This window comes from Bufo bufo, chromosome 5, assembly GCF_905171765.1.
Source record: "Bufo bufo chromosome 5, aBufBuf1.1, whole genome shotgun sequence".
NCBI lineage: Eukaryota > Metazoa > Chordata > Amphibia > Anura > Bufonidae > Bufo > Bufo bufo.
Window position 1 is genome coordinate 536634278 of NC_053393.1, and position 26512 is coordinate 536660789.

Here is a 26512-nt window from a genome sequence, read left to right on the forward strand (position 1 = left end):
CTAGTGTCTGCACTACCTAACAGTGCTCTTGTATCACCTTTGTCTGCTGCCGTTAAGCTTAAAAACATACTTTTATTGGTATGCAAATGAGCCTCTAGGTGCTATGGGGGCGTCTTTTCAGCACCTAGAGGCTCCTTCTACTCACTATTTCTGCCGCCCACCGCGTCCCTCCAGCCCGCCCCGATCCTCTTGATTGACAGCCAACCTCGCTCCATCTCGGTGCTGAAAAGACGCCACCATAGCACCTAGAGGCTCATTTGCATACCAATAAAAGTATGTTTTTAAGCTTAACGGCAGCAGACAAAGGTGATACAAGAGCACTGTTAGTTGGTGCAGACACTAGCAGATCGCTAGTGTCAGTCAGCGAAAAATCTCAAAATCTGGTGGTAGAAACCCTATAACATGTAATAGAAATACATAACATTTTTCATGAATTAGAAGCCATAAACATTTCAGACAGATCTAGTTCATCTAACTGCTCCACATCGGAAGCCTAAACATTGAAGAAGGGGTCTTAAAACAGGGAGGGCTTCTAATGCCCATCTTGTGGACCTTAGAGGCAGGAGATGTCTACATGTTCTCTCAGGTCAACACTTGGGCACCTCATTCTAAGAGAAGGTCTATTATCATGTGAGAGTAACCTCTATGTTTCAGAGGTCCATAGACCTTCCATATGGATCCATAAACATTTCAACACTTTGGACAGCAGACTTGGCATGTTCCCCTTTCAGCTCAATATAGCGGGGACTGTACATTGGATTAGTATTCTTTCAAAATGGTGAACCTTGGCTTCTATACAAACAACCCCCCCATCTACCACCATGTTCTATGAGATCAACACTTCCTCACTTATGATTTATTATGATAGAAGGTTAAGCTCAATAAGTAATAGAGCTCCATTGAATGGATCCACAAACATTTAAGCACCATGGACAGTAGACGAGACAGGTTTCTCCATCAGTTCCCCAAAGGACACTTGCATAGTAGCAGTCAGTGAAAACTGGTAGGGTACCCAGTTTCTCATTTTGTGGACCCTAGCTCCAGAAGATCAGGAGAAATCTATAATAGATATGTAGCCTTCATATACATAAACAATAAATTCTTGGTCTGCCACTATACTCTCTTGAGATCAACACTTGGAGGCCACTTTGTATCTTAAGGTCTAGTACATGTATGGTTAACCTCAGTGAGTAACAGAGCTTCATAGACCCTTGTATGGATCACTTTCCATAAAGATTATAGCACCTTGGCATCTGCATTTGGAGTAACAGTCTCTGGTGGACAACTGGTGAAAAATTCTTGTCGACACATGACATGTATGAGACGTGTTAGCACCTCGGACAGCAGACAGGACTGGTTCCTCTACCAGCTTCACATAAGAACCTGCATATGGTAGTTGGTGTAATAGCCAAGTGGTTGCCTTGTGGACCCAACCCACAGGGAGTGGGTAACATCAATTTACCCTTCCAATCCATATGAATGAAGAAATATAGGTAAACAATCCCCATCTGCCACCATGCTCTCTGAGGGCAACACTTGGGGGCAACGTTCTAACTGAAGGTCTGTTATCATGTAAGACAGGGATCAGCAACCTTCTGCACTCCAGATGCTGTGAAACTGCAACTCCCAGCATGCAAACATACTTGGCTGCTCTAAGTCCCAGAAATGAATGGAGCATTCTTGAAGTTGTAGTTTCTGAACAGCTAAAGTGTAAGAGATGCTCCCTGATGTAGGATGCATGGATGCATGTGTAGATCAGTTTGTAGAACATTTCAGTACCTTGGACAGCAGACTGCACAGATTCTTCTAACAGCTTCACATAGAAACCTGTGCATTGGAGCAGCAGCCTTTCAAAACTGGCTGCAGGATGTGGGGAGGCATCTATTGTATCTTTATACCCTTCTTATCCATATGGATGAGGGCATGTAAATAAACACTTCCCCATCTGCCTACAGAGCTCCGCGGGCTCTTTCTATGGATACATTTGTGTAAGCAGTTCAGCACCATGGACAATAGACAACACTGATTCCTATCAGCTCCACACAGGGGGCCGAAACTTTAAAAAAGCAGTCACATAAAACTGGACAACTCCATCCATTTATGGATGAAAAATGACTCACGCAGCGTGCAGAATTTGCAAATTAACTTTCTAATTTGCATGAACAGGAACACAAAGTTAATGAATTGAATGCATGTTGACCTGCGGTGATACAAAGACCATTCTTCCTGGGTTAGCCTCAAAGAGTCCTGTGATGACCCTTTCAGTTACAGAAGGACAAAGTTCATTGGCCTTAGTAACACATGCATAGGGCTCGAGTGGGACATGTCGTCCTCCAGAGGGACTATTAGACAGTGACAAATGGCTTGATAGTCCAGATGCTCCGTGTCTTATTAGAGGACAATGCATTTTTATATGAATCTCAGTGTATACACATTAATAATAAAGATATATATGAAGAGAAGACTCATTTGTCAGGTTCAGTTATCAGATCCTTGGACTTGGACACAATGTCAAATATAATAACTCCACTATGCAAGAGGTCTAATTAGGGATTTATGCTGATGTGGGGGAGCTGATTGTGTTGTTAAGTCTTTTAAGGCTACGTGGTTAAGATATTATACCAAAGATAAGAAAATGTAGTAGATATAGTTTTTGGTAGATGTTGTTGATGTACCTTGTGATAGATGCACCTTGTGATAGATGCACCTTGTGGTAGATGCACCTTGTGGTAGATGTTGTAGGTGTACATTGTGGTAGATATTGTAGATGTACCTTGTGATAGATGCACTTGTGATAGATGTACCTTGTGGTAGATTTTGTAGATGTACTTTGTGGTAGATATTGTAGAAGTACCTTGTGGCAGATGTACCGTGTGATAAATGTTCCTTTTGGTAGTTGTAGATGTACCTTGTAGTAGATGTTGTAGATGAACCTTGTAATAGATGAACCTTGTCTTAGATGTTGTAAATCTACCTTGTAATAGATGTACCTTGTGGTAGATGTACCTTGTGGTATATGTTCATATGTACTTTGTAATAGATGTACCTTGTGGCAGATGTTGTAGATGTACCTTGTGGTAGATGTTATAGATGTACTACGTGGTAGATGTTGTAGATGTACCATGTGGTAGATGTTGTAGATGTACCATGTGGTAGATGTACCTTGTGGCAGATGTTGTAGATGTACCTTGTGGCAGATGTTGTAGATGTACCTTGTGGTAGATGTTGTAGATGTACCTTGTGGTAGATGTTGTAGATGTACCTTTTGGTAGATTTTGTAGGTGTACCTTGTGGTAGATGTACCTTGTAATAGATGTACCTTGTGGTAGATGCTGCAGATGTACCTTTTAATAGATGTACCTTGTAATAGATGTACCTTGTGGTAGATGTACCTTGTGGTATATGTTCATATGTACTTTGTAATAGATGTACCTTGTGGCAGATGTTGTAGATGTACCTTGTGGTAGATGTTATAGATGTACTATGTGGTAGATGTTGTAGATGTACCATGTGGTAGATGTTGTAGATGTACCATGTGGTAGATGTACCTTGTGGTAGATGTTGTAGATGTACCTTGTGGTAGATTTTGTAGGTGTACCTTGTGGTAGATGTACCTTGTAATAGATGTACCTTGTGGTAGATGCTGCAGATGTACCTTTTAATAGATGTACCTTGTAATTGATGTACCTTGTGGCAGATGTTGTAGATGTACCTTGTGGCAGATGTTGGAGATGTACCTTGTGGTAGATGTTGTAGATATACCTTGTGGTAGATGTTGTAGATGTACCTTGTGGTAGATGTTGTAGATGTACCATATAGTAAATGTTGTAGATGTACCTTGTGGTAGATGTTGTAGATGTACCTTGTAGTAGATGTACCTTGTGGTAGGTGTTGCAGATGTACCTTTTAATAGATGTACCTTGTGTTAGATGTTGTAGATGTACCTTATAATAGATGTTATAGATGTACCTTGTGATATATATATATACCTTGTGGTAGATGTTGCAGATGTACCATGTGGTAGATGTTGTAGATGTACATTATAGTAGATGTAGATGTACCTTGTGGTAGATTTTGTAGGTGTACCTTGTGGTAGATGTACCTTGTAATAGATGTACCTTGTGGTAGATGCTGCAGATGTACCTTTTAATAGATGTACCTTGTAATTGATGAACCTTGTGGCAGATGTTGTAGATGTACCTTGTAGCAGATGTTGTAGATGTACCTTGTGGTAGATGTTGTAGATGTACCTTGTGGTAGATGTTGTTGATGTACCTTGTGGTAGATGTTGTAGATGTACCATATAGTAAATGTTGTAGATGTACCTTGTGGTAGATGTTGTAGATGTACCTTAAAGTAGATGTTGTAGATGTACCTTTTCATAGGTGTACCTTGTGGTAGATTTTGTAGATGTACCTTGTAATGGATGTTGTAAGATGTACCTTGTGGTAGATTTTGTAGATGTACCTTGTAGTAGATGTACCTTGTGGTAGGTGTTGCAGATGTACATTATAGTAGATGTTGTAGATGTACCTTGTGGTAGATTTTGTAGGTGTACCTTGTGATAGATGTACCTTGTAATAGATGTACCTTGTGGTAGATGGTGCAGATGTACCTTTTAATAGATGTACCTTGTAGTTAATGTACCTTGTGGCAGATGTTGTAGATGTACCTTGTGGCAGATGTTGTAGATGTACCTTGTGGTAGATGTTGTAGATGTACCTTGTGGTAGATGTTGTAGCTGTACCTTGTGGTAGATGTTGTAGATGAACCTTGTGGTAGATGTTGTAGATGTACCTTGTGGCAGATGTTGTTGATGTACCTTGTGGTAGATGTTGTAGATGTACCATATAGTAAATGTTGTAGATGTACCTTGTGGTAGATGTTGTAGATGTACATTAAAGTAGATGTTGTAGATGTACCTTTTCATAGGTGTACCTTGTGGTAGATTTTGTAGATGTACCTTGTAATGGATGTTGTATATGTACCTTGTGGTAGATTTTGTAGATGTACCTTGTAGTAGATGTACCTTGTGGTAGATGTTGTTGATGTACCTTGGGGTAGATTTTGTAGATGTACCTTTTAATAGATGTACCTTAAGGTAGATTTTGTAGACGCACCTTGTAATAGATGTTATTGATTTACCTTGTGGTAGATGTTGTAGATGTACCTTATAATAGATGTTATAGATCTACCTTGTGGTATATGTACCTTGTGGTAGATGTTGTAGATGTACCTAGTGGTAGATGTTGTAGCTGTACCTTATAATAGATGTTATAGATGTACCTTGTGGTAGATGTACCAAGTGGTAGATGTTGTAGCTGTACCTTATAATAGCTGTACCTTGTGGTAGGTGTTGCAGACATACCTTGTAATATATGTACCTTGTGGTAAGATGTATCTTGTAAAAGATGTTTTAGATGTACAGTATGGTGTGGTAGATGTTGTAGGTGTACCTTGTAGAATATGCAGAAGATGTTTGAAAACCTAAATGGATTTGCCAGGAAGAACTCTAGCTCTAGGGTGAGACCCAATATAACAACTGTAATAGTGGCCATATGTTACAATATATGTAGAGATAATCTGATAATATGACTGAGGTTGGGGATCCTGATTTGCAGACTGATAGCATGACCCAGATACAATACCGTTCAAATAATATTCCCAGTTACTATAGTCTGCACTGGAGAAAAGAAAGAGGTCTCCACCCATTAGCAGGCAAAGGTCAATTGAATTTAGGAAGTGTGAATTGCTGACGCTGTGTAAACAATGGCTGCTCTTGAGGGAAGAGGGGATGATTAGGTTTGGACTCAAAACTGGAGAAAGTACTGTAGCTGATAATTGGGACAGCCATACATTGATTTGCTGTAGAAATCCTTATGCTGGAACCGATACCCATTATTAATGTAATCAGCTTAAACCCACAATGTGCTTGGGAGGCCACCATTTATTGGATGGATTTGCAATGGTAACCATAAGACATTATTCATTTTTGTTTGATTTTGTTGGTGATTACTACGGATATCACACCAATGATGGAAAAACAAATCAACCATGTTGGATTCAAGCTTTTGGGTAAGGATTAGGATGCGATACCAGTTGGTCAACCAGCTTTCAGATAGAATTTATCAAGACCATATGGGTATCTTTCCTACATTTGTATGATTTTATTGTTCCCTGTTATCAACCCTGGGGAGAGGCTGATTCGTCAATGAGATCACTGCTCCCACTTTACGTCACAAATGTCTCCATTGTTGGGAACCTCCAGATAAATTCATGGGTGACTAAATTCAGCTGCTTCACTGGGTCCCGTCGTTTGGACAGTGGACATTAGCCTATAAGCTGAAGACCCTCAGACACCAATCAACTGACTAGTCTGAATTAATATATACACTACAGTATATATAATAAATAGATACACATGAGCACACACCATATATAGCATTAAAATGTGAGGCAATTAATCTAGGATGCATGAAAGGCAGGGCACATACCACAAGGCCTCAACAACCTCCTTAACCTGGTAGCCACAATCTACCAGATGTCCTCTTTACCATTCAGACTGGTGCCACCACTGTGCTAGCCTGCATGGAGCCTAAGGGTGCAATGCTATGATGTGGCTGCATGCACCAAGCCACGCCTATTCGGCCAATGACCTCGTGAATACGGCAGATCGGGCACCATTGGCTGCTACTGAGATGTGTGGCTTGGCTGGGTATGGATTCAAAAAAGGACCCAGTAGGGTGGTATGGATATTTTAAAGCTTATGGCCAACCACATCATGGGGGTCATACTATTCATACCTTTAAGAGATTGTCCAGGATTAGAAAAACATGGCTGCTTTTTTCTAAAAGGTGGTGTATGGCACTGCAAGTCAACCCCTTTGAGATCAACAGAACTGAGTTGTAGAACCAGAAGTGGCCCTGTTTTCAGAAGAAATCAGCCATGTTCTTCTAATCCTGGCAGAAAACCCCTTTAAGAAAGTCCATCCCATAGTCATATGCATCCACCTATTCTATACCCTACACCAAATATGACAGAAGATGGAAGGAGAGGAACAACCCCACCAATATTTTTTTTTTTTTACCCAGGGTCCTCCACCATCATGAAACCAGCTTGAAATCAACCAGTCAAGAGCACAGAAGAAAGTAATAAGGCAGAAGGGTCCCATTACCATCACGGGGTGGAGAGGGGACATGTGCATCCTCTTAGCTCCCAGCCCTTAGGCACTAACCTATTGATTGGTGAAGATCCCACAAAGACACGATTTATATACCACTATATAGCTCTATAAATGCACCATGCATGGCCTATACCAAGAGTGAATCCTGCTACCATTATTTTATGTACGAGCTTGTCCCAGTTGAACAGTTGTATAATTCCCAGATCCATTTCGTAATCACATTCGCATCAACCGGGTCTACGACTAGCACAAGCCCTTGAGGCAACGGCTGGGTTAAGACAAATCAAAGAATGAGTACCTTCCATTATGGTGATAAGCTGTGCTATCAGCGAGATGGAAAGCTAACCCAATTTACAGAGGCTTAGCAGTCTGTGTCACATATACTCTGTACTCCCAGCTCATCAAGGCAGCTTTGTGCATTGCAACAATACATGAGCACAGCCATCCGGAACGTACACAGTTAAACATGGCACTGACTTTCAAACACTCTTTAGAATCTCCAACACAGATGTAGCAGAGCTGTAATTGTGTGCAAGGTCTAGGCACATCTATGGTGATAGTTGAGAGGTTCTGCTCTGCCATGGATGACAACCCCAGCCCTCTACTGCTACATATTTATAAATACAAACAATATATTTTGCAACAAAGTATCACATTTCTCAAAATTCCATTTGCAGTAGAATGCACCCTTCCATTACCTAATGCTTATTTTAAGGTCGTCAAGGCCAATATCCTAGACTTAAGTCCTCTCCCTCACATCTGGACCAGTCTGTTACCCTAATAATCTCCATTATTTGTATTCAGCCTTTTATGCAAATTCTCCCATTGTATCCAAACAGCGCTAATTAAGCTTCTATTGAAACCAATGAAAACACATCCTCATCATTTCCCTCCTGAAGCCACATGGCACAAAGGATCACCCAGTGCCACATTTGCCCTGGCATCTGTAGGGCAGAGAACGGCTGCGCCCCTGGGTTAGGTTTATTACCCTATAATCTTTTTTCCACTGACCAGAATATCTATGCAATTGCCCTCAAGACACCATGCCAAGGTAGGTATCCTATGTAATTATCATATACTATAACATAGTACTGTACAATGACTGGGCATAGTTGGATATTTTTTGAGCCTGAACCAGGGCAGTGCCACCCAAATTTATACATTGCATGCTCCACGAGCCAATCAAGCCTACAATAATGGTCATTAGGTGACAACCCCAGGACCACTGCCAAACATCCCCCCCCCCCCCCCCACACACACACACAATGCAGAGCTGAGGCAGGGGCCCACTGTGGTGCCTGTCACACTGCGAAATGATGTCCCGGAGAGGCCTCATTTTCTAAATGTATGTCATCGCTAAATGCAAACTTGTCACTGTGGTCACATAAGAAATCAGGCCAGCCGGAAAGTTTCCTTTTGCATCTCTGGAGACTGTCACTGAGCCCGGGGTATCCAGAACTGAGGGGGATGCAAAGTGCAAATATATATATATATCACATACAATAACCAGCAGTCCTGTCACCTTCACCCCAAAACCACTTAATGCCCCCATGGACAATGCACATTAACTGTCACGTGGACCAGGCAAGTATAAGCTTATAAGACATATAGCACAGCAGACTGAGGATTTATAGATAGATAATACATAAATGATAGATAGAAAGATAGATAGATAGATAGATAGATAGATAGATAGATAGATAGATAGATAGATAGATAGATAATACATAAATGATAGATAGATAGATAGATAGATAGATAGATAGATAGATAGATAGATAGATAGATAGATAGATAGATAGATATGAGATAGATAGATAGATATGAGATAGATAGATAATACATAAATGATAGATAGATAATAGATAGACAGATAGATAGATAGATAGATAATAGATAGATAGATAGATAGATAGATACAGAGATAGATATGAGATAGATAATAGATAGATAGATAGATAGATAGATAGATAGATAGATAGATAGATAGATAATAGATAGATAGATAATAGATAGAAGATAGATAGATAGATAGATAGATATATAGATAATAGATAGATAGATAATAGATAGATAGATAGATAGATAGATAGATAGATAGATAGATAATACATAAATGATAGATAGATAGATAGATAGATAGATAGATAGATAGATAGATAGATATGAGATAGATAGATAATACATAAATGATAGATAGATAATAGATAGACAGATAGATAGATAGATAGATAGATAGATAGATAATAGATAGATAGATAGATAGATAGATAGATAGATAGATAGATAGATAGATACAGAGATAGATATGAGATAGATAATAGATAGATAGATAGATAGATAGATAGATAGATAGATAGATATATAGATAATAGATAGATAGATATGAGATAGATAGATAGATAGATAGATAGATAGATAGATAGATAATAGATAGATAGATAATAGATAGAAGATAGATAGATAGATAGATAGATAGATAGATAGATAGATAGATAGATAGATAGATATATAGATAATAGATAGATAGATAATAGATAGATAGATAGATAGATAGATAGATAGATAGATAGATTCAACTGGTTAGGTAAATATACCTGAACAACATCCATTTCCATCCTCACTTCCCATCAGATAATACAACTTCACCCATCATCCTCTATATAACCAGGGACAATCATACAATAAGATCATGGTCTCCAGCGGACTCACCTGTCTTCCACAGGTAGATACTTTTGCTGTCATGTTCGCCCTGTGAATCCGCTTCCCATAAAACCAGGACCAGGAGAAGCCCAACCACTCCACAGCAGGACCTGGAGAAGGGTGAGGAGCATCTCCCTGGCAGACCCATTGCCTTCAGGAACAGGAGGATATGTGGTTGCAGCTCGAAGACAATGGGGAAAGCTCCACTAGAGATGGTGTTTAGCCCTCAGTTGTCCTTTATTGTGTCAGCAGTGAGGAGCAGGGAGCTCTCCAGCTATTGTGCAGGCCAGATGAGCAGGAGAAACCATTTAACACCAAGGAACAATAGAGGAGCATAGAGCCGGTGCTGCTGATGCTGTGTGTGTATTGTCAGGCTCTGCTACATCCTCCTTCTATTCACTGGCTAGTGGCAGTTTTCCATCAGCTAAAAGGGAGACAGCTGTCCGCAGGGGGCTCCAGCTGACTGAACAGGTTATCTTGGTCTGGGAGGTTGCAGGAATAAATTATACCAGCTGGAGAAAAGAGAGAAGAAAAAAAATAAAAATTCTGAGAGAGGGTGGAAGGAAAAGCACGAGCCACCAAGCAACCTCAATTCCATATGACTGCAGGATCCCAGATGCCTCTCCACTAAAACAATGCTGTGAATGAAAGCACAAGCTGTAGGAGTAGAGCATCACTGGAGGCCGGGGATTAAGTCATTCCATGTCATTATAGAGATGGGCAAGGAAGGAAAGGCTTGTTGGCAACGTGACGGGAAGTTTTGGAATAATAATATTGATACAAACAATAATAATAATGAAATAATAAGCATAAATACTAATAATAAAAATAATACGGTAACATAAGGAAACAAAAATACAAAGAGAATAATAGCAATATAATACATTAAAAAACAATATTTATAATAGTAATGATAAAAATAATAAGAAAAGCTAAAGATGAGAACAATAATAGCGATATAATGTCATAAAACAATAATGATAGTAAAAATAATAAGGCAAAATAACAAAACCAAAATGTCAATACAATATAACAAAAAATATATATATAATAATAATAGTAGAACTAATATATTAACATAAAAATAAAAATATATGTAAATTAATAATTAAAAAAAATAAGAAGAAAAACTTGAAATGAAAATAAAAATAATAAAAACAATAAAAAGAATAATTAAAAAATCCCAGTAATTTTTCCCAAACCCTCTTTTCCTTTGATCCTAATTTATCTAACATTACAGTCAACACTATGAAATAGATAAAGAAACGGGAAGCAGGAGATCGGCCATGCCCCCCTCTCCTCCTCACTGTCCTATAACTGGCTGTAAGACAACTGGCTGCAGAAGATGCCTCTCCTCTCTGCTCTGTTTGCAATAGGAAACAAAGAATGTGAAGGCCCTGCCCCTATGGGATGCACTGCCTGAATCATCTACCAGCCAAATTGAAAAAAAATTGTAGAAAGTAAACTGTGGATTTTTTAAAGACTTCTACATGATTGCTCCAGCGGCATGCAGACAATCCTGACATTTGACAAACAGTGGAGCCAGTGTATGTCCTGATTACTTTATTTGTTCGTTTCTAGGTTTAGTGCTCTTTTTATGTGCCCGTCTTTGCAGCTATTTTCATTGCTTTGGTGCATATTAAAAAGTAAGCAAATAGTTACAATTGAAATAAGCTATGCAAACATATGTGTGTATACAGCTCCTATGCAGAACTATGTGTCTCCATGGTTACAGACTACAAATAGTCTGATTCTGCAGTCCGGTGTTACTCCCTTCTATCTGCCTCTTCTTCTAATGTGTGTAGGTTATGTTGACCATGGACAAAGGGAGCAATGTATCACAACTACAGGATCAGACTTGAGTTGTCACAGTAAAGGTCAAGCAGATAACATCAAGAAGCTGATGACATCACCAGAAACCAATCATGCGTGGCATGCTCAAGTATCATTGCCCTTGCTTCAGTCCATTTTAAAGTAAGACTCAAGCCATCTCATCTGTGGATCTAGTCTTCTGCTGGGACTTTGGGATCTCTTATATGTCAATGGCTGGGCCTATGGAGGATCCTTTGGTACTCTTACATTGTCTTCTTCTTCCACCCATCAAAAACTACTTTGCCACAACCTGTAAATCATTCTGCTTCAAAGTTCATACCCCCATGCGGATGTCAGGGGTGAAGAGGAAGTTCCTTAGCCTTAGCTCCTTGAGATATGCCAAATAGATTAGTATGTATGTAGTTATGGGAAAGCTTGCAGGTATAAACCCACAAAATCTTTCAACAAGAATTACCTATAAAAGGGGTTACCCCACAAATCAGTCCTTAGGCAGGGTGCTGAATCACCTTAAAGAGACCAGTCCTGTATGGAGACTTACTGGAAGCACTCCATGTTATGGAGACTTATTGGCAATGCTCCATGGGAAACAAATTTGAAAAGAAGAAGAGTACCATTGGAAATGTTCCCTACGAGTCAACATCCAACTTTCCAAAAAAGACTTAGGATGTGATAAGGGAATATAGCCAGCCAGATACCAACTGTAAACAGCTGTTTCAAGGAGCTTGTCCTCATCAGTACATGGTAGGATTCTGGCTGGCTCAGGAAAGAGCTAGGGAGCTAGGGAGCCACTTCCAATAGAAGACACTGGTGACATGGTTCTCTTTCTTGAGAGATACCTCTTTGCATATTTATTTTCCATGAAGCAATGCAAATAAGTCTCCATACCATGGAGTACAGGTACTTCCAGTAAGTCTCCATGCAAGACTGGTCTCTTTAAGGAGATTTAGCACCCTGCCTAAGCTGCTTCCAAGGCATCACACTGAGACAGCCAGAATCCTCCTCCGTACTGATGAGGGGCAAGAAATCGGAAACAGCTCTTTACGGATGGATATCTGGACTGGCTATATTCCTTTGTCAAATCCCAAGGCTTGTTGGAAAGTCAGATCTTGACTCATAGGGAGCCACTCCCAATAGGTAGCGCTGGTGAGATGGGTCTCTGTCTCAGGAGTTACCTCTTTATATATAAAAAGTCCCAAATGGTCATTACCTTATAGCTAGGTTAATAATTGTTAGAAACTGGTGCTGTAAGGAAAAGCCCCAGATTAGTAACTGGATACGTTTGGTTGATAAGAGTTAACTATTAGAAAACTCACTACCGAAAAAAAATAATCAACCGGAGAGCAATCTGGAGCTGTTGGGAAGGCTGACAGGATGGTTCTGGAATTCTTGACTGACTGTTTGGGTTTGTTGTTTTTTCCCCCCCTCTCTTCTCCTGGCCGGGGTATTATAGGGTGGATAAGGATAGTTTCCATCTCTGTTTCTCTGTGACCCCTCAGCTGCTTTGGGGGGCAATGTCACATCACCCAATTCTTTGTTTCCTACAAACAACCTTCTTCCCCCTCTGGTAGCTGTAAATATAGTCCCTAGCAAGTTCATAATTAGTTTCCTTCCTCCTCTAGCATCTGTAAATATAGTCCCCAGTAACTGTCTATTCAGTCTCCTCCCTCCTCTAGCACCTGAAAATATGGTCCCCAGTAAGTGTCCTGTTAGTCTCCTTCCTCCTCTAGCACCTGTTAATATACAGTAGTCCCTAGTAAGTGTCTAAACAGTTTCTGTCCTCCTCGAGCACTAATAAGTATAGTCCCCAGTAAATTAACATTCAGTCTCATTCCTCCTTTTGCACCTGTAAATATTGTGCCCAGTAAGTTTCCAATCAATCTTCTTCTTCCACTAGCACCTGTAAATATAGACCCCAGTAAGTGTCCAGTTAGTCTCCTTTCTCCTCTAGAACCTGTTAATACAGTTCCCAGTAAGTTCCCAATCAGTCTCCTTCCTCCTCTAGCAGCTGAAAATATAGTCCCCATTAGAGATGGCCTTGCAGTTCGCCCGGCGGTCGTTTCGTTGCGAACTTTGCTCATTCGCGATTCGCCGAACATGCGAACATATGGAGAAATTTGCGCCCGTCATATTCTTTTACATTGTGAAGAACTTTGTCCCATTACACATCCATCAGGTGGTACAGGACAGCCAATTGAGACGTTTCAGCACATGGACACACCCCCTACCTCATCAATAAACCTGATCTGGCCGCCATTTTACATTCAGTGTTTTGCCAGTGTAGGCAGAGGTTGCTGTGTGGAGCAGGGACAGACTGTTAGGGACACCAAACGCTAGCGAATAGGGCCACAAAAGTCCTTTTAACCACTTCCCATCTGGGCCATTTTCCCCCTTGCTGACCAGGCCTAATTTTGCAAATCTGACATATCTCACTTTATGTGGTAATAACTTTGGAACGCCTTTACTTATCCAAGTCATTCAGAGATTGTTTTCTCGTGACACATTGTACTTTATGATAGTCATAAATTTGAGTCAATATATTTCACCTTTATTTATTAAAAATATCCCAAATTTACCAAAAATTTAGAAAAATTCGCAATTTTCTAAATTTCAATTTCTCTGCTTTTAAAACAGAAAGCGATACCCCATAAAATATTTATTACTTAACATTCCCCATATGTCTACTTTATGTTGGCATCATTTTGGAAATGTCATTTTATTTTTTTAGGACGTTAGAAGGCTTAGAATTTTAGAAGCAAGTCTTCAAATTTAAAAAAAAATTGCCAAAACCCACTTTTTAGTCACTTTGTGGGGCCTACATAGTGGATACCCCCATAAATGACCCCATTGTAGAAACTACACCCCTCAAGTTACTTAAAACCGATTTTACAAACTTTGTTAACCCTTAAGGCGTTCCACAAGAATTAAAGGAAAATGGAAATCAAATTTTAAAATTTCACTTTTTTGGCAGATTTTCCATTTTGATCAAATTTTTTCTTTAACACATCGATGGTTAACAGCCAAACAAAAATCAATATTTATTACCCAGATTCTGCGGTTTACAGAAACACCCCACATGTGGTGATAAACTGCTGTATGGGCACACGGCAGGGCGCAGAAGAAAAGGAACGCCACATGGTTTTGACAATCTCCTGAACTCCAAACTGAATGTCAGAATGGGAAAGAAAGGTGTTTTAAGCAATTTTGAGCGTGGCATGGTTGTTGGTGCCAGACGGGCCGGTCTGAGTATTTCACAATCTGCTCAGTTACTGGGATTTTCACGCACAACCATTTCTAGGGTTTACAAAGAATGGTGTGAAAAGGGAAAAACATCCAGTATGCGGCAGTCCTGTGGGCGAAAATGCCGTGTGGATGCTAGAGGTCAGAGGAGAATGGGCCGACTGATTCAAGCTGATAGAAGAGCAACGTTGACTGAAATAACCACTCGTTACAACCGAGGTATGCAGCAAAGCATTTGTGAAGCCACAACACGCACAACCTTGAGGCGGATGGGCTACAACAGCAGAAGACCCCACCGGGTACCACTCATCTCCACTACAAATAGGAATAAGAGGCTATAATTTGCACGAGCTCACCAAAATTGGACTGTTGAAGACTGGAAAAATGTTGCCTGGTCTGATGAGTCTCGATTTCTGTTTAGACATTCAAATGGTAGAGTCCGAATTTGGCGTAAACAGAATGAGAACATGTATCCATCCTCTGATGGCTACTTCCAGCAGGATAATGCACCATGTCACAAAGCTCGAATCATTTCAAATTGGTTTCTTGAACATGACAATGAGTTCACTGTACTAAAATGGCCCCCACAGTCACCAGATCTCAACCCAATAGAGCATCTTTGGGATGTGGTGGAACGGGAGCTTTGTGCCCTGGATGTGCATCCCTTAAATCTCCATCAACTGCAAGATGCTATCCTATCAATATGGGCCAACATTTCTAAAGAATGCTATCAGAACCTTGTGGAATCAATGCCACGTAGAATTAAGGCAGTTCTGAAGGCAAAAGGGGGTCCAACACCGTATTAGTATGGTGTTGCTAATAATTCTTTAGGTGAGTGTATTATAGTGCATTTGTATTGTGCAGCAGTTGTGTGCAGTTCTGCAGCTTTATAGAGGGACAAACGCTATTGGAACAAATAATTTCTACTGGTGTGATTTACCAGTTGCCCCCCAAAAAAACTGATTGAAGCGGGTGGGATATACCTATATAATACTTTCTATATAGTGCATTTGGGTAGTGCAGCATTTGTGTTATCGAATTTCAACTATTATCATTAGTTGTTTTTTTCAAGAGGGGGGATTTCGTTAGCCATGTTTTTAATCCAATTTCATATTTTTAGTTCTTTTAAACATATGTATTTGACCTGTATTTGTACTGGCCTGCAGTAAAATTTATATCCATTGACCGTGTAATACACCTCCGGCCACTAATACATCATGCCTGAAATCTCCAATAACAGAGCTCCGTACAGTACAGAGCTTTGTTATTAGGGAGGAGGCTGCTGATTGGCCAGTATCCACAGGCTGCCGTTCCACTGGCCACTCCTCTCACTCCCCCTTCTCCCGCGCGCTGAACACAGAAGCAGCAGCTTCCTTTTCAGTTATTATGAAAACAGGGAGCGCGCGCCACCCCCACGCCATTGCCGACTATGGATGGTAGGGATTCAGTCTTCTGAGAGAGAAATTTAAAATGGTCAAAATTTGCTATTTCTGCATGGAAAACATTATAGAGAAGACTGGTAATGGTTTTCCTGCATAAATAGCAACCTCTTAATGTTATATAGGCCTACGTATTATATATATATATATATATATATATATATATATATATATATATATATATATGAATAACTGCAATTTTCGTACTCCTCCTCGGCTAAAAATACTCCTCAAAAATGGTAAGAGGAGTATTTTTACTCTTCCAGAAAAAAATTGAGTGCGACCTCTGATCCCCCGCCAGTTTTTAGTTGCATATATTAACCAGCATATAATTATTTGGTAATTAATTCCCCATTAACCAGAAGCCACTGATGAGCTTTCAGCTCCTGTTGTGTCAATTTATTGATAGCCGTTGCCTGGTGAATGTTTTAAGCACATGACCCAGGTGCAGTTTCCAGGAGGGCAGAGGAGCGCATTAGCCTCAGGCTTACGTCCTCAAGGGTCTTATAAAGTCACAATTTGTCCCTCACAGCCGGCAGCGTTTGCATCATGGAAGACTGTAGATCGATAAAATATGTAATGGAAGACTGTAGTCCTATAGGATACATCATGGAGGACATTAATTCTATAGGATACATCATGGAGGACTGTAGTAGTCATATAGGATACACCATTGTTGAGAACTGTGATTTTAAAGGATACATCATGGAGGACTGTAGTCCTATAGGATACATAATAGAGGACTGTAGTTCTATAGGATACATCATGAAAGACTGTAGTTTTATAGGATACTCCATGGAGGACTATAGTTCTATAGGATACATCATGGAGGACTGTAGTTTTATAGGATACATCATGGAGGACTGTAGTATATAGGATACACCATGGAGGACTATATTATATAGGATACATCATGGAGGACTGTAGTTCTATAGGATACACCATGGAGGACTGTAGTTCTATAGGCTACATCATGGAGAACTGAAATTCTATAGGATACATCATGGAGGACTGTAGTTCTATAGGATACATCATGGGGGACTGTAGTTCTATAGGATACATCATGGGGGACTGTAGTTATATAGGATATATCATTGAGGATTGTAGTTTTATAGGATACATCATGGAGGACTGTGGTTCTATAGGATACATCATGGAGGACTGAAGTTCTATAGAATACATCATGGAGGATTGTAGTTCTATAGGATACATCATGGGGGACTGAAGTTCTATAGAGTACATCATGGAGAATTGTAGTTCTATAGGATACATCATGGAGGACTGTAGTTCTATAGGATACACCATGGAGGACTGTAGTTCTATTGGATACACAATGGAGGACTGTAGTTATATAGGCTACATCATGGAGAACTAAAATTCTATAGGATACTCCATTGAGGACTATAGTTCTATAGGATACATCATTGAGGACTGTAGTCCTATAGGATACATAATAGAGGACTTTAGTTTTATAGGATACATCATGAAAGACTGTAGTTTTATAGGATACTTCATGGAGGACTATAGTTCTATAGGATACATCATGGAGGACTGTAGTTTTGTAGAATACACCATGGAGGACTGTAGTATATAGGATACACCATGGAGGACTATAGTATATAGGATACATCATGGAGGACTGTAGTTCTATAGGATACACCATAGAGGACTGTAGTTCTATAGGATACACCATGGAGGACTGTAGTTATATAGGCTACATCATGGAGAACTGAAATTCTATAGGATACATCATGGAGGACTGTAGTTCTATAGGATACATCATGGGGGACTGTAGTTCTATAGGATATATCATGGGGGACTGTAGTTCTATAGGATATATCATGGAGGACTGTAGTTTTATAGGATACATCATGGAGGACTGTGGTTCTATAGGATACATCATGGAGGACTGAAGTTCTATAGAATACATCATGGAGGATTGTAGTTCTATAGGATACATCATGGGGGACTGAAGTTCTATAGAATACATAATGGAGGATTGTAGTTCTATAGGATACATCATGGAGGACTGTAGTTCTATAGGATACACCATGGAGGACTGTAGTTCTATAGGATACACCATGGAGGACTGTAGTTCTATAGGATACACCATGGAGGACTGTAGTTATATAGGCTACATCATGGAGAACTAAAATTCTATAGGATACATCATGGAGGACTGTAGTTCTATAGGATACATCATGGGGGACTGTAGTTCTATAGGATACATAATGGGGGACTGTAGTTGTATAGGATATATCATGGAGGACTGTAGTTTTATAGGATACATCATGGAGGACTGTGGTTCTATAGGATACATCATGGAGGACTGAAGTTCTATAGAATACATCATAGAGGATTGTAGTTCTATAGGATACATCATGGAGTACTGTAGTTCTATAGGGTACATCATGGGGGACTGTAGTTCTATAGGATATACCATGGAGGACTGTAGTTCTATACATTGCTACATTATATTCATCTCTTGACTATTTGTAGTGTAAACATTACACAAAAACAGTGGCGTACTGCCAATATAGGCAGACCACGCAGCTGCTATGGGGCCCGTGGCACGGGGGCCCCGGAGCGAACGTAAGGCCCCGCCCACTTGTCCTCTGTTCCGGTTCAGGCCCTGCTTGCTTACCCTGTGCTCAGTCAGGGCCCCCCTCCCCCCATTGTGTGCACAGGCAGCACGCTCCGCTGGTGTCCCGAGTCCATCCAGGTCCCCAGGCATGCAACATAGCGATTAGCTCTCTCTCTCTCGGGCACCGCTGCACTGCACACTGGCCAATCAGCATTTAGCAGTGCAAAGCTCCTGCCGCTGATTGGTCAGTGTATCGCTGTTAGCAGGAGCAGCACAGCAGGTTCCAGTAGACAGAACTTTGAGGACGCGGCAGTTGTATACTGCGCTCACGCGCTGCCGGCCTGCCTCATCAGCCACCCACCGGACCGGACTGGAGAACAGTCGGTCAATGAACCGACATCTCTGCCGCCAGCCCAGAATAAACACTTGCCTGCCCCTGATGTGTGCCACAGCTGAGCTGCCCACAGTAAGAAGAGTGAAATAAGTTAATGTGGGTATTCTTGATGGGGGGAGGGCAGCAGCAAGCAAGAATAGTCCCTATGTGGTTGGGGGGTACACTGTAGGCTCATAGATAGAGGACTCAGGACAGAGTGCCCCCCCCCCCCCTCCCCATGAACTCTGCTTGCTGGCAGAGGACAGAGTGCCCGGCCAGCACAGCAGCACATCCCCACTCAGTCACCTTGCAGGGCTATGCACACTAAGCATCAGCAGCAAGGAGTTAAAGGTGTTATCCAACCCCTATAATGCCCAGGCACCTCATACAGGTAATACTTAGCCCGCTCTCCAGCACCCGCATCCCTCCTAATGCCTGCACGGCCGCCACTGCCTCCCCCCATCGTGCAGATGAAAACATCCGGAGACGTGGGGGGCAGCCAATAGCAGGCCACGATGGGAATGAGCCTCCGTAGCATCGCGGCTGACGCTAGGAAGGCTCATTTCCGTCGCAGCCTGCTATTGGCTGCACCTCTTACCCACCGGGCATTAATATTACCTGCATTTGGGGGGCATAATGGGGATTGGATAACCCATTTAACCATTAGGATACCGGATTTTTTTTTTTCGTTTTTGCATTTTCATTTTTCTTCCCCATCTTCCCCCTTGAGCCATAACTTTTTTATTCTTCTGTTAACCTATCCATTTGAGGGCTTATCTTTTGCAGGACAAGTTGTACTTTAATATGGCACACAATGTAGTGGGAAGTGGGAAAAAAATTCCAAATGGGGTGGAATTGGAGAAAAAAATAAAAAATTCCTCCACCGCTTTACGGGTTTTGCTCCTATGGCATTCCCTTTGCGGCAAAACTCACCTGTGCCCTTTATTCTCTGGGTCAGTAGGGATACAACAGGGATGTGGCAGGGGAGGAGCCAGGGCAGGTGGTGGGATGGGCCAGGGGTGGGTAGTGGGCGGAGTTAAGGGGGCCCAATTCAGATTCTTGTTATGGGGCCCAATCATTTCTATGTACGCCCCTGCGCAGAAATCTTATGTTTTTACAGTTTTTTATGCAGGTTGCTACACAAGTGACCACATTTAGCTACAAAATTAGCTATATTAACCCCTTTAAGGACACAGTCTAGTTTGGTACTTAAGTTTCCAGTGTTTTTTGCTGTTGAGTAGTGTCCAGTACAGTGATGGCTGCAGTGGTCATAGGTCATAGGTCATGTCCACACACCAGCGCTGGTGCAGGAGCCAGGCCGGGCACTGGGAGGTGGAAAGTTGTAATATAAAAAAGCTAATTTCATGGGGTTGGAAAACTCCTTTAAAGTATCAAATAAAAACACAGATGTAGCAGAGTTGAGTTTGTCATCTTCATGATCTTTCTTTAAAGTAATATCACAGTGCACAAAGAACAGAAGTGAACCATAATCTCAGCTCTGCTACATCCGAACCTCTTTGGGCAACATTTGCCTTCTTCGTAGAAATGACAGCAGAGTGTCTCTGGAGACGTCCACCATTGTGCAGGACCCGCTCTGGATCCGGCCTTCTCTCATGCATTAGATTAGGAGCGGCCATGATCTAATTACTGGCTGGCACTGCTCTGCCTAAATATTCTGACATTAGGAGACATTAGCGTTGGGGACGGCGGCCGCTCGGCCTTTGCATTTACTTTCCTCTCTGTTACACAGTTAAGATGGAATTAAAGGCTCAGGAGCCCGAGCATCGTCCGCCTGTGATTACCGGAGACACGCAAGTGTGGATTACTGGTCCTCAGCTGCCGAAGAACAGGCGGAGGCCGACAGATTGTGGACTGTCAGAGACCCACAGAGACCCACAGAGAGCTAGGAAGCATCTGGGAACCACAAGCAAAGCACCGACGGACAGATGGAAAGATAGATAGATAACAGATAGAAATATAGATAGATAGATAGATAGATAATAGATAGATAGATAGATAATAGATAGATAGATAGATAGATAGATAGATAGATAGATAGATAGATAGATAGATAGATAGATAGATAGATAGATAATAGATAGATAGATAGATAGATAGATAATAGATGATAGATAGATAGATAGATAATAGATAGATAATAGATAGATAGATAGATAACAGATAGATAGATAGATAGATAATAGATAGATAGATAGATAGATAGATAGATAGATAGATAGATAGATAGATAGCAATGTTCTCATCTTTGGAGAGCTCAATGCAAGAACAGGGAGGGAGAAAGACTACCTGACAACTGATGGAAATGTCTATATATTCGGAGCAGACACTGTGACAGCTCAGTGCACACCGAGAGCTATGACTGCACAGTAAAAAAAGTGGCAGAACATTGCTGAACTTATGTCGAAGCCTCGGACTTTATATTCTCAATGGGAGACTCTCTTGGTAGATATACCCTAAACTCCCATGTAGGCAACAGTGTGGTAGACTATGCCATCACAGATATGGACCCCAAAAATGTTGGTGGCTTCATAGTCACCCCACAGACACACCTGTCAGACCACAACCAACTGCTCCTATATAGAGTTGAGCGAACCCGAACTGTAAAGTTCGGGTTCGTATCGAACTTTAGGTTTTTTGGCACCCGGACCCGAACCCGAACATTTGCGTAAAAGTTTGGGTTCGGTGTTCGGCGCTTTCTTGGCGCTTTTTGAAAGGCTGCACAGCAGCCAATCAACAAGCGTCATACTACTTGCCCCAAAAGGCTATCACAGCCATGCCTACTATTGGCATGGCTGTGATTGGCCAACTGCAGCATGTGACCCAGCCTCTATTTAAGCTGGAGTCACGTAGCGCCGCCCGTCACTCTACTCGGATTAGTGTAGGGAGAGGCTGCAGCTGCTGTGAGGGAGAGATCAGGGAGAAATCTGATCAAGAACTGGTTTATGTACTCAGCGATCTACAGCAAATGTGTTTTGTGGGTGCAGTGCACAATTTTTTTAAGCCTGCCCTGAGCCAACTACTACTAAAAACGAACTTTTTTTACTTCAGTTAGTCAAAATAAATAATCGGCAGCCATTTTATACAACGATAGTTCACCAGCACAGGCTATCTGCATGTCTGCAAGTCCAGAAATACTGGTTTTTGCTTACTGGGGTTAAAAAAAAAACGTATTTTCATATAGTGCACATCTAGGATTAGACGTGCATAAGTGAGTGTCACATTTAGGCCAGAAATACAGCTTTTTACTTACTGGGGTGAAAAAAAAACATCTGTTTCATATAGCGCACATCTAGGATTAGACGTGCATAAGTGACTGTGAAATTTAGGCCACAAATACGGCTTTCTCATACTGGGGCATACTGGGGTGAAAAAAAAACCATCTGTTTCATATAGTGCACTTCTAGGATTAGACGTGCATAAGTGACTGTCACATTTAGGCCAGAAATACGGCTTTTTGGTTACTGGGGTGAAAAAACCCTCTGATATACTGCACATCTGGCATTAGACATGCATAAGTAACTGTGAAATTTAGGCCACAAATACCGCTGTCATATAGAGTTTAAAAAATAAAATAGAGTGCAATACCCTACATCAGGGTTTTTATTGGCGGTTAATTATTTTTAATTTGTTTTGTGAACGCTAACTATGAGGCAAACATCTAATAAAGGGACGCGGTCATGGTCGTGGTGTTAGTGTTGGTGGAGCCTCTGGTGCAGGGAGAGGACGTGGCCGTTCTGCCACAGCTACACGTCCTACTGAACCTACTACCTCAGGTCCCAGTAGCCGCCAGAATCTACAGCGATATTCGGTCGGGCCTAATGCCGTTCTAAGGATGGTAAGGCCTGAGCAAGTACAGGCGCTAATCAATTGGGTGGCCGACAGTGGATCCAGCACGTTCACATTATCTCCTACCCAGTCTTCTGCAGAAAACGCACAGGTGGCGCCTGAAACCCATGCCCATCAGTCTGTCACATCACCCCCGTGCATATCGGAAAACCTGTCTGAGCCTCAAGTCATGCAGCAGTCTCTTATGCTGTTTGAAGACTCTGCTGGCAGGGTTTCCCAAGGGCATCCACCTAGCCCTTCCCCAGGGGTGGAAGACATAGAATGCACTGACGCACAACCACTTATGTTTCCTGATGAGGACATGGGAATACCACCTCAGCACGTCTCTGATGATGACGAAACACAGGTGCCAACTGCTGCGTCTTTCTGCAGTGTGCAGACTGAACAGGAGGTCAGGGAGGAAGACTGGGTGGAAGACGATGCAGGGGACGATGAGGTCCTAGACTCCACATGGAATGAAGGTCGTGCCACTGACTTTCAGAGTTCGGAGGAAGAGGCAGTGGTGAGACCAAGCCAACAGCGTAGCAAAAGCGGGAGCAGGGTGCAAAAGCAGAGCAGCCGTCGTCAAAACAGTTTGCCTGCTACTGGCCACCGTAACCAGGGACCGAGTACACCAAAGGCAGCTTCAAGGAGTTCCCTGGCGTGGCACTTCTTCACACAATGTGCTGACGACAAGACCCGAGTGGTTTGCACGCTGTGCCATCAGAGCCTGAAGCGAGGCATTAACGTTCTGAACCTTAGCACAACCTGCATGACCAGGCATCTACATGCGAGACACGGGCTGCAGTGAAGTAAGCACCTTCAAAACCAAGAAAGGGCTCAGGCCCCTCCTGCTCCCTCTTCTGCTGCTGCCTCGGCCTCTTCCTCCGCCTCTGGAGGAACGTTAGCACCTGCCGCCCAGCAAACAGAGGATGTGCCACCAACAACACCACCTCCGTCACCAAGCATCTCCACCCTGTCACACAGAAACGTTCAGCTCTCCATCTCACAAACCTTTGAGAGAAAGCGTAAATTCCCACCTAGCCACCCTCGATCCCTGGCCCTGAATGCCAGCATTTCTAAACTACTGGCCTTTGAAATGCTGTCATTCAGGCTGGTGGACACAGACAGCTTCAAACAGCTCATGTCGCTTGCTGTCCCACAGTATGTTGTTCCCAGCCGCCACTACTTCTCCAAGAGAGCCGTGCCTTCCCTGCACAACCAAGTGTCGGATAAAATCAAGTGTGCACTGCGCAACGCCATCTGTGGCAAGGTCCACCTAACCACAGATACGTGGACCAGTAAGCAGGGCCAGGGACGCTATATCTCCCTAACTGCACACTGGGTAAATGTAGTGGCGGCTGGGCCCCAGGCGGAGAGCTGTTTGGCGCACGTCCTTCCGCCGCCAAGGATCGCAGGGCATCATTCTTTGCCTCCTGTTGCCTTGTCTTCCTACTCGGCTTCGTCCTCCTCTTCTACCACCTCCTCATCCGGTCAGCGACAGACCTTCACCACCAACTTCAGCACAGCCCGGGGTAAACGTCAGCAGGCCATTCTGAAACTCATATGTTTGGGGGACAGGCCCCACACCGCGCAGGAGTTGTGGCGGGGTATAGAACAACAGACCGACAAATGGTTGCTGCCAGTGAGCCTCAATTCCGGCCTGGTGGTGTGCGATAATGGGCGAAATCTCGTTGCAGCTCTGGGACTAGCCGGTTTGGCACACATCCCTTGCCTGGCGCATGTGCTGAATTTGGTGGTGCAGAAATTCATTCACAACTACCCCGACATGTCAGAGCTGCTGCGTAAAGTGCGGGCCGTCTGTGCGCGCTTCCGGCATTCTCATCCTGCCGCCGCTCGGCTGTCTGCTCTACAGCGTAACTTCGGCCTTCCCGCTCACCGCCTCATATGCGACGTGCCCACCAGGTGGAACTCCACCTTGCACATGCTGGAGAGACTGTGCGAGCAGCAGCAGGCCATAGTGGAGTTTCAGCTGCAGCACGCACGGGTGAGTCGCACTGCGGAACAGCACCACTTCATCACCAATGACTGGGCCTCCATGCGAAACCTGTGTGCCCTGTTGCGCTGTTTCGAGTACTTCACTAACATGGCCAGTGCCGATGACGCCGTTATCAGCATTACAATACCACTTCTATGTCTCCTTGAGAAAACACTTAGGGCGATGATGGAAGAGGATGTGGCCCAGGACGAGGGGGAGGAAGAGGGGTCATCTCTAACACTTTCAGGCCAGTCTTTTAGAAGTGGCTCAGAAAGAGGATTTTTGCAACAGCAGAGGACAGGTACAAATTTGGCCAGCCAGGGCCCACTACTGGAGGAGGATGAGGAGGAGGAGGATGGGGATGAAGCATGTTCACAGCGGGGTGGCACCCAACGCAGCTCGGGCCCATCACTGGTGCATGCTGGTAGACGCGCTTCTGAGAGCATTCCCGACTGACGCCGGGGGGCAAGTGGAAGCACAAGGCGAAGGCAGGGGAGGAGGAAGAGGTCGCCAACGCAGCTGTGTCAGCGCCAGCACCTCAGAAGGCAGGGTTAGCATGGCCGACATGTGGAAAAGCTTTGTCACCTCGCCGCAACAACCGACCCCAACTGCTGATATGGAGCGTGTTAGCAGGAGGCAGCATTTGAACAACATGGTGGAACAGTACCTGTGCACACGCCTACACGTACTGACTGATGGTTCTGCCCCATTCAAATTCTGGGTCTCCAAATTGTCCACATGGCCAGAGCTTGCCCTGTATGCCTTGGAGGTGCTGACCTGCCCTGCAGCCAGTGTACTATCTGAATGTGTGTTTAGTACGGCAGGAGGCGTCATTACAGACAGACGCAGCCGCCTGTCCACAGCCAACGTGGACAAGCTCACGTTCATTAAAATGAACCAGGCTTGGATCCCTCAGGACTTGTCTGTACCTTGTGCAGAATAGACAGTTCTAACAGCCTCAACCATCCATCCTTGTACTCAAGTGCACTTATTCCTTTTTTTTTTTTTATATGTCCCAATATTTTGGGGGATACCCCTATGTAAAAATGCAAAATAACACACATCTGTGTTGGCTACTTATTCCTCCTTCGCCGCCGCTTCCACCTAGACCGCCACGTGAGCCTACACGGCCACATCCACCCATTTACCGCCTCCTCAACGTCTTCCTCCTACATCATTCCTAATTTTTATTTTTTTAAGGTCTTTTATGTTTTTTTAATTCATTTCCCTATCCACATTTTTTGCAGAGCATTTCCCATGCTCTTAAAGAGGACCCTTCACTAGAATAAAACATCTAAACTAACTATACAGACAT

The 26512-nt window shown here is 42.7% G+C and overlaps 1 protein-coding gene across 4 annotated transcripts in view; it reads right to left on the reverse strand.

The window, feature by feature from the left end:
* THSD7A (thrombospondin type 1 domain containing 7A) overlaps window positions 1-26512 on the reverse strand; it is a 520549-nt gene that overhangs the window by 271430 nt on the left and 222607 nt on the right. For all 4 annotated transcript variants that reach the window (XM_040431278.1, XM_040431279.1, XM_040431276.1 and 1 more), the window contains one exon: window positions 9896-10398. In XM_040431278.1, coding sequence (XP_040287212.1) covers window positions 9896-10034 — 139 coding nt within the window. In that variant the 5' untranslated portion in view covers window positions 10035-10398. The remainder of the gene's footprint in view (window positions 1-9895; window positions 10399-26512) is intronic.